Below are 8,748 nucleotides of genomic sequence, written 5' to 3' on the forward strand. Positions count from 1 at the left end.
AGGGTTAAACCTGATGCTAGGGAAATTCCCAGGAATCCACAAGGATGACTCCAGCTAAGGTCCCTGGCAATAGTGGAGAGGTTGCCTAAACTGGCCTTCTCATGTAATAGGATTGGTGACTACCCTTACTGTCATCATGGGATTGACATCTAGTAACTGATGAAAACAGACAAGCACCAGGCCAAGCTATGGGAGTCTAGTTGAAGAGAGGGAGGAGGGGTCAAGATCATGACAGGGAAACCTCAGAGACAGTTCACCCAAACTTGAGTGGGCTCAGAGACTCTAGCCCGACAGCTGACGGGCCTGTATAGGGCATACCAGGCCCTCTGCAGGTGGGTGACAGTTTTGTAGCCTGGGATGTTTGGCAGTGGGATTACTGTATAAGCTGGCTTTTTGAAGCCTATTCCACATGTTGGGATGCCTTGTTCAGCCTTTAAGGGCGGGGTTGGTCATGCCTCAACTGAATGTGCCAGGCTTGTAAACTCTCCATGGGAGGCCTTTCCCTTTCTGAGGAGTGGATGGGGTGTGTTGGGGGGGGGGTGGTGGGGGCAGGGGTTGGGGGAAGGGAGGGGAAGTGTGATTGGTATGTAAAATGAATAAAAAGAAAAAAAGAATGGCTACATACCTAAAGCTTCACTATAATAGGAATCCCATGACTTCCACAGAGTTTCAAACATGTAGTCCTGCATTTGGTAGGAGATGAAGTTTCTTACTCGGTCAGTGAAAGACATCTGGTCTGTGAGCTCTGACAAAATTGCAGGAACATAGGAAGGAGGGAATGGAACCTTTCCACAGTGTTTTTCCACTGTAGAGGCAGGAGAGAACCTCAAAGAATACATAAATGGAATTCCCAGTTTTAAAGCTACGAGGTCACCACAAGGAAATACTGGGTCCGATAACAGTACTTCAAACTTTCCTTTCTTCAGCTTTGCCATCAGCTTTTCATTTTTAAGAACACCATCACAGATCCCTCTGGACACTATGTGGAATTCCTCTATGACTTTAGCCATCTCCACATAGAACTTCCAGATAGTTGAAGGAGATGGCCTGTTTTCCAGCCATGTCAAAACAAAATCCTTGATCACACTATCTATCTTTTCCTTGTCAAAGGGCACTGGATAGATTTCGAATGTCAGAGATGGGCTAATCGACGGTGTGATGTAAAGTGCACCGGAGGCAAGGAGAACAGTCACATTGTGCTCTTTTCTTAGGAGTTCGTCTATTATTGTCTTAATATTTAGCCAGTGACTGCCTTCCATTGGCCAGATGAGAACATTCCCGCCAAGACTGATCCCTAGGAGACTCATCTGAAGAGACCACAGCAAAACTTTACTCAACATGATGTGACTTGTTGTAGACTTCTGAAGATGCTGAACAAACAAATTTCTCCACTTTTCTAGTAAAAAAGAAACACAAAAATACGGCCTCATTTTAGTTTAAGTAATTGATATGCTTTAATAATCCTCTATCTTCAAAGAGTTATTAACAGCAGTTTTTTAAGGACTCAGGCTTAAAGTAAAGTATCCTAACTTTCAATGTGATTCCAACATTTGAACCTTCCAAATTTGATCTTGTGGCACATGTTTACACACCCTACTTGTTGATAATTTTCTCCTTAAACTGATCAACTCCATGTACTACTCAACTTTATGTTCAAGTCTAGTTAATGTCAATTGAAAGGGCCAGAATCTATTCAGGTGTGTAAGAACATTAACATTAAGTTTTATTTATTTACTTATTTTTGCTGTAGAACATTCATATAATTATATTACTGGTGCTAAAACTTTTGTTTTAAGTGTATAATCATGTTTATGACAAAAGCATAATCATATGAAAGAGAAATACATTTAGTACAACTATAAATACTTTCTCCTCACATTTGAGTAACTATTTTGTCAACTACTGAAGAAATTTCCTAAGTAAGTGAACAAAGAGTGTACTGAAAGATATGTAATGAATGATAAATAAGACTCTTGTAAAGAGTTTATATTTGAAGGGATTTTTTTATTCAAGAATAGCCTGAAAAAACTATGCTAACCCAGGTTAGAAACAGCTGTCATACATCACACTCAACCTTTGATACATGCTAACACTTCAATATGAAAAACATTGGAGAATGCATAGCATATATTAATCTCATTCTTTTCTTTTCTCATTTTCAAAAGATTTGATTCCATTGCCCTTAGTTTTTTCTGGTGGTGCCAGAGGCATCCACAGTTACCTACATGCATTCTTAAAAATAACCATCCGGGAGCCTTCATCCTGTGACTTATGGAAGCAGAGGCAAACACACAATTAATCACTGAACTGAACCCAAGGAACCCAGTGACAGAGAGAGGAGTGATGAGCAAATTGGCAAAGAATGGGCTGGCAAAACCAGCAGAGACAGCTGATTTGAACAGGGGAGAGCTCTTGGACCCCAGACCGACAGTGGGGAGGCCAGCATGGGACTGATCTGGACCCCCCAAATGTGACTGTCAGTGAGAAGGCCTGGGCAACCTATGGGGCCCTGAGCTGTGGATCAGTGTCTATCCCTGGTATACAAACTGTCTTCGTGTGCCTATAGCACAAAGAGAGATGCTCTCTCAGCATGGACTCTTAGGGGAGTGCCTGGACCCTACCCAGAGTAAAATGACAGACTCTAGATATCCCCTATGTGGAAGGATTTGGCAATAGGGTGGGAGGGAGGGGGGGAAGGGGAGTGCGGGAGGAGGGGAGGGAGAGGGAACTGGGATTGACATGTAAAACAAGCTATTTAAAATTAAAATAAAAAATGATAAAAAAAGAAACCGAAAAAAAATAGCTATAATGATTAACTAGACTGAAAAACTGTTCATGAGTCATGTTAGTCATTTTTTAGCAAGAAGTCAGTTCCTGTTTTATATATTATTTTAAGTTTATTTAAGGATAAAAATCCTTTATTAATTGGAAAATTAATGCAAAGTAGGTTTTTCACATCTCTTATATAGTAAATAAAACTTTTCAAAGGTACATAAAATGTGTTACTACATAAAAAATAAAGCTATATAATATAGAATTAATACTTATGCCATCCCATGCATAGCACAAATGAATATAAATTGAAATAATATTTATTAATCAACAAATACAGTGTCAGAATAAACAGTAGGTTTAGAATGAAATATATTCTCCTATAATGCCTTCCCCTTTTCTTACCTAGAGCAAGTGAGAAGTGTTCTGAGATAGAATGACAGGAAATCTTTTTTCACTCATTCAGGATAGGGATTGTTCCCAGGATATCATTTTCTAGGTAGGATTGTCAGAGGAGCAGAGGATAAACATAGGATGTCTTCATGAGGGACCTGTTTTTCAGACTTTATTTTGTGTTCTGGAAAACTTGGAAGTGTAAATTAGCAGGGTATACAAATGAGACCAGTGTTATGCCATAACATAAACCTTGGTCTTCATATACACATCCCAGAAACATAGTAAAAATTAAGAAGTTTCTCAAACTATGGAGGTTAAAGTTTAGATTACTTTTGTCCCAGAATTAAGCTGTGGATTAAGCCAGAAATTGTGCTGATAAATAAATAGATTAAAAGTAAATACTGTCAAAAACAAGGAGAGAACTTTTTACTTTATTTATTTTGACCTAAAGTTCATTACACACCTAGGTTTCTCTCTCAGGGAAAAATTTGAAAGAGGATACAATCAAGGGAATGATTGCGCATGATAATACATGCCTACAACTCTAGCACAGAGGAGATCTGGATGGGAGAATCCCAAATCAAGGTCAGCCTCAATATTGTCAGAAATAAAACAATTAAAAAAATAAAAAGCACACTCAAACCTAAAAAAATGATTGCTGTGCTTTTGTTATCTGACAGGCGCAAGAAGGAAGTTAACATAATTGAAAAGAAACTGTAATATTCAAATTTTGTCATAGGTAATGACAGTAAATACAGCATTTGCTAACTTGTTCACAAAAGGGTTAAGCATAGCATTTACAGGAGCAGGTGACTCCTTTTACACACAAAATTTCTATACAGAAATTGCATTTAATTTCTCACTTTCAATTATTTTGCACGAAGCATATTCCATTTATAATTGAAAGACACAAAAATAAAATTAAGTGCATAATTTAAAAACAAAAGTGCCACACCACAATGACACCTGCCAGACTTGTGCAGATGTCTCGTAAGGACTGCAGTGGGTCCTTGTGAGGCTCATCCTTCCTTCTACCATAACTTAATGTGAATCTTACTTAGGAATGACATTATGCTTCCCTAACAGAGAAACAAGCTAACACTCAACTTCACAGAGTTAGAGATCTGAGATAATTCTTCAAACAAGCCAAGGAACTTACCTGCAGACCAAACTAAATTAACTTCCCTCTTATACATCTCTTTTAAAGTTATAGATCAATATGAAAGACACAGATTCCATAGACAAAACAAACATAAAAATGAAAAACTCAACTTATATCTGAAGATATTTCCAAGAAGACAAAGTTATAAAACATATACAACTTGTCAATAGTTATTCTTTTTAAGAACTATGAAGCCCAAAAATACACTTTGTAACTTTAAAAGGAAGACCAACAAAAAAACATTTTTTTAATTTCCTTCACTAATAGGACATTACATATTGATTATCTTTGCATTTATAAATCCCTTACCTGGTCTTCACAGCAGTGTCAGCCTCACTCACTTGCCGATAAGAGCACGGTGAATGTGTATAAAGTCTAGCTAGACATGGTGATATAAGGAACATGATCTTAAAGGTAGAAAGATTAAATAGATTTGCTTACACTTAACAAGGCCATCCAGTACACCTTGCGTTAAAGGTATAACCTCTCAATTGATTCTTTTATAACTATTTACAATAAATTCTGCCTCTGCCATCTACTATTAGTATATCTTGAAAAATGAGAGTGATTAGTAATCCTGGGTTTATTATTAAGAATAAGAGAATATCAACATCCTCTAATTTATGTAGCGTAATATCACAGTTCTTATGAATAGTTATAAGAGTATTTCAATTGAAGTATCCTTACTGTGTCAACTAATTAATGTTCTTAAACTTTATAATGACAGTGATTATATTATTATTTTAATTTAAATTAGAAACAATCTTGTTTTACATGTTAATCCCAGTTCCCTCTCCCTCCCCTCCTCCCCTGCCCCCCACTGATCCCCTATCTCCTCTCCTTTCTGCTCCCCAGAGAGAGTGAGGCCTTCCATGGGTATCTTCAAAGTTTGTCACATCATTTGCAGCAAAAGTGATCTTATTAGTCTTCCCTGTCTATGAAAAAGTGTAGTATGTAAATTACTAACTGTACACTAAGGTTACATGTTTTCAACATACAATTTCATTATGCAAATATTTTGCTTTAGAAAAACATATTTAGTGTGATTTAGACATTGTTTTTCTAAATATGTTATACTTACTAATAACAAGTGAAGCTGAGAATTTCATCATTCACTGTTTTAGTTGATATGCAAAGGTGGTAATAAATTTCATACAGATTTAGTGAAGGACAACTTTTTCTCTGAGACACATTCTTTTGTGATGATATTGTAAAGGGAGAGTAAGAGAAGCAACATACTTCCTTCAAGCTCAAGTATGCATGAATTACACACACCTGCTTAAAAATTTTGCCAAGCATAGAATAAGTTCAAGCTAGAAATGTTCTATAGAAATGTTTCCTCACTGTCGAACTGCTAGTACATACTGCTTTTCAACCAATTAGTGTAAGTCCAAGAAGACATTTCCATGAGATATCAGACAAAAATTCCCTCACCTTACACTTCTGCTAATAGAAGAAGGCATGGACAAGAATCAATTTTTTTAATTCCTACCTTCTTCATAAGGATCTATTAAAGCATATTCTGCCTTCTTTATACATTCCCTATCATCAAATATAACACAGAAGTTAACACCCCATTTATGACAAAAATGTGAGCATTTGATTTACATTCTCCCATAGTATACATATGTATTAAGCTCATTCAGTGCATATACATTCTTTTAATTCAAGAAAATCAATAAATTTAATTTTAAATGTTACTTTTTTAACTTTGAGGATCTGGAGAATTGCTTAGCCACAAAAACAGTTGACTGGACAAGTGGGAACTCTTGAACCCCAGAATGATGGCTGAGAGGCCTGCAGGTGACTTATCCAGACTATTTGAATCTCTGGGGCCTTGGGTAGTAGATCAGTGTTTACCATGGTGTACAAACGAACTTTGGGAGCCCATTCCACATGGAGGGATGCTCTCTCAGCCTGGACACATGGGGAAGGGCCTAGGTCCTGCCATGGATGAAATGACAGACTCTGGAGATCCCCCCAAGGAGGGCCTCACCCTCCCTGGGAAATGATGTGGGGGTTAGGTGGGGGGCTGGAGGATGGCTGGTGGAAGGACAAGGGTGGAAGGGTGGGAGAGGGATCTGGGATTGACATGTGAGGCATGTATTTTTCTAATTTAAATAAAAACATAAATTTATTTAATTTTGGCTATCTTGTTGATTTTCTCAATGAACCAACTCTTCGTTGCATTGATTCTTTGTATTGTTTTCCTAGTTTCTACTTTATTGATTCATACAACAAGGACATCTGTTCCACTAGGTTCATAGCAGCATTATTTGTAATAGCCAGACTTGGAAGCAAACTAGATGCCCCTCAACCGAAGAGTGGATAGAGAAGATGTGGTACATTTACACAATGGGATACTATTCAGCAGAAAAAAACAATGGAATCCTGAAATTTGCAGGCAAATGGATGGGACTAGAAGAAATCATCCTGAGTGAGGTAACCCAGTCACAAAAAGAGAAACATGGCATGTACTCAATCATATATGAATTTTAGACATAGATCTGGGGAGTGCCAGCCTACAATCTCATGACCAGTGAGTCTAAGAAACAGAACCCTCATTTAATGGTTGATGGAAACAGAGGCAGACTCCCACAGCTAAACACTGAGCTGAACTCAAGGAATCCAGTGACAGAAAAGGAGGACTGATGAGCAAAGGGGTTAAGATTAGGCTGGTTAACCCCCAGAAACAGCTGACCTGACAAGGGTTAGCTCTTGAATCCCAGACTGATGGCTGGGATTCCAGCATGGGATGGATCAAGACTCCCTGAACATGGGTGTCAGTGAGGAGGCCTAGGTAATGTATTGAGCCTTGGGTAGTAGATCAGTATTTATGCTGGGTATACAAATGGACTTTGGGCACGCATCCAACAATCAGAGATGTACTCTCACCCTGGACTCCCGGGGTGGGTCTAGGCCCTGCCCTGGATGAAATGACAGACAATGGACACCCCCATGGAGGGCCTCACCCTCTCTGGGGAAATGAGGGGATATTGGAGGAGTAAGTGGGAAGGCATGGGAGGAGGGGAGGGAAAGGGAGAGGGACCTGGAGTTGGTATGTGAAGCAACCTTGTTTCTAATTTAAATTAAAAAAACGTAAATTGAAGGGAAAAATGTAATGACAATCAAATCACTCCTGAGAGACTGAGAAGTTGGTACTGGGTCATTGAGGATGAATGCTTCAACAGTGGGAATAGTCCCAGAACAGCTGTTTCTCACTGATGATATATGACCAGAAGTTAATGCTCAAGACCAGTGCCTCAGTGGTTCAAAATCTAATTCCTGAAGCCCAGGAAATTCGGAGAGTCACTCATCATTACTGTTCCATGATGGAAACTTTGATACTCTGATACTGGTGTTAGTGAAGGAAGCAGCAGCAAAATCAACAACAAGGCAAATCAACTCCAGTGAAGGAAAGTCGGCCACCCTGGAAAAAGAAGAGAATCTCTTCCAAAACCCTTTTAAATAATTCTACACTGCAACCTGAATGTACCTCAAACAACCCTTGTCAATCAAAGTAAGCAGTGGCCTTTCCCTACTAAGGTGCTTCTAATTTGTGGCAAGTTGCCATTAAAACCAACTATAATAAGTCACAAAGTATCATTGGGAAGAAAATCTGTAGACAGTGAATGTTATAAGTAACAACTTTGATTCAAAGGGATCAGGGAAATGAGGTGGAGAATGGGACGCAAACACCATGGATTTTTATGTTACATTTTTACTACAGAAGACAGGAACACACTCATGAACTGTAGGAATGATGCTATGAAAGGAAGACTGAAGAGAAGGAAGAGGAAAATGACACAGGGCAGAGGAAGAAGTGGGAGAGGAAGAAAGGGTAATGTTAGCACAGAGTAAATATGTGGGATTTACCACAGTTTCACTGTTTTTGGGAGTTGATGCACTATTGTTGCAGGGAGAGTTCACCTACAAATAAAGGTGGCTATACTGAACTGTCTGACAAGAGGCATGTGGGTTCATCAGCAGGAATTTATGAGAATTCACTTCTGAACATGATGGGCGTAGTAGGACAGGTAATTTATTTAAACAAGGCAACTTATCAGTGATTATACTACTGAGTCCTATGACTCTTGCTTTCTCAGCAACTACTAAATTCCCTTAGATCCTTAAAGAGTGTAGGGGCTCATGAGTCTCTCTCACCATGACCAATTTTTGAAGACTTTATTGTAATTTACAATGACTATGCATGTTGCAACTATATGTCAGCATTTTTAGAAAGTTGTATTTATTATTGAACCAATAGTACTTTTTAGTGAATTAAGCATATAAATTATCTCTGAGGCTTATAATTCTGCTACTAAACGTGGTTATAAAGCATCAAGAAACTTGTTATTCTCAGTTAGACATCAAGTATCTTCTCCTTAACTAACTCCAGAAGACTAGAGAGAACTTTG

General features: G+C 38.4%; 1 protein-coding gene across 2 annotated transcripts in view; it reads right to left on the reverse strand.

The window, feature by feature from the left end:
• Nucleotides 1–3,372, reverse strand: part of LOC101842056 (UDP-glucuronosyltransferase 2A1) — a 29,213-nt gene extending 25,841 nt beyond the window's left edge. The window contains exons 1-2 of one of the 2 annotated variants that reach the window (XM_021226071.2): nt 3,178–3,372; nt 626–1,396 (exon numbers count right to left, since the gene is read on the reverse strand). In XM_021226071.2, coding sequence (XP_021081730.1) covers nt 626–1,340 — 715 coding nt within the window. In that variant the 5' untranslated portion in view covers nt 1,341–1,396; nt 3,178–3,372. The remainder of the gene's footprint in view (nt 1–625; nt 1,397–3,177) is intronic. The other variant, XM_040747306.1, reaches the window with a different exon arrangement.
• Nucleotides 3,373–8,748: the final 5,376 nt, after the last annotated feature.

This window comes from Mesocricetus auratus, unplaced genomic scaffold, assembly GCF_017639785.1.
Source record: "Mesocricetus auratus isolate SY011 unplaced genomic scaffold, BCM_Maur_2.0 Super-Scaffold_100006, whole genome shotgun sequence".
NCBI lineage: Eukaryota > Metazoa > Chordata > Mammalia > Rodentia > Cricetidae > Mesocricetus > Mesocricetus auratus.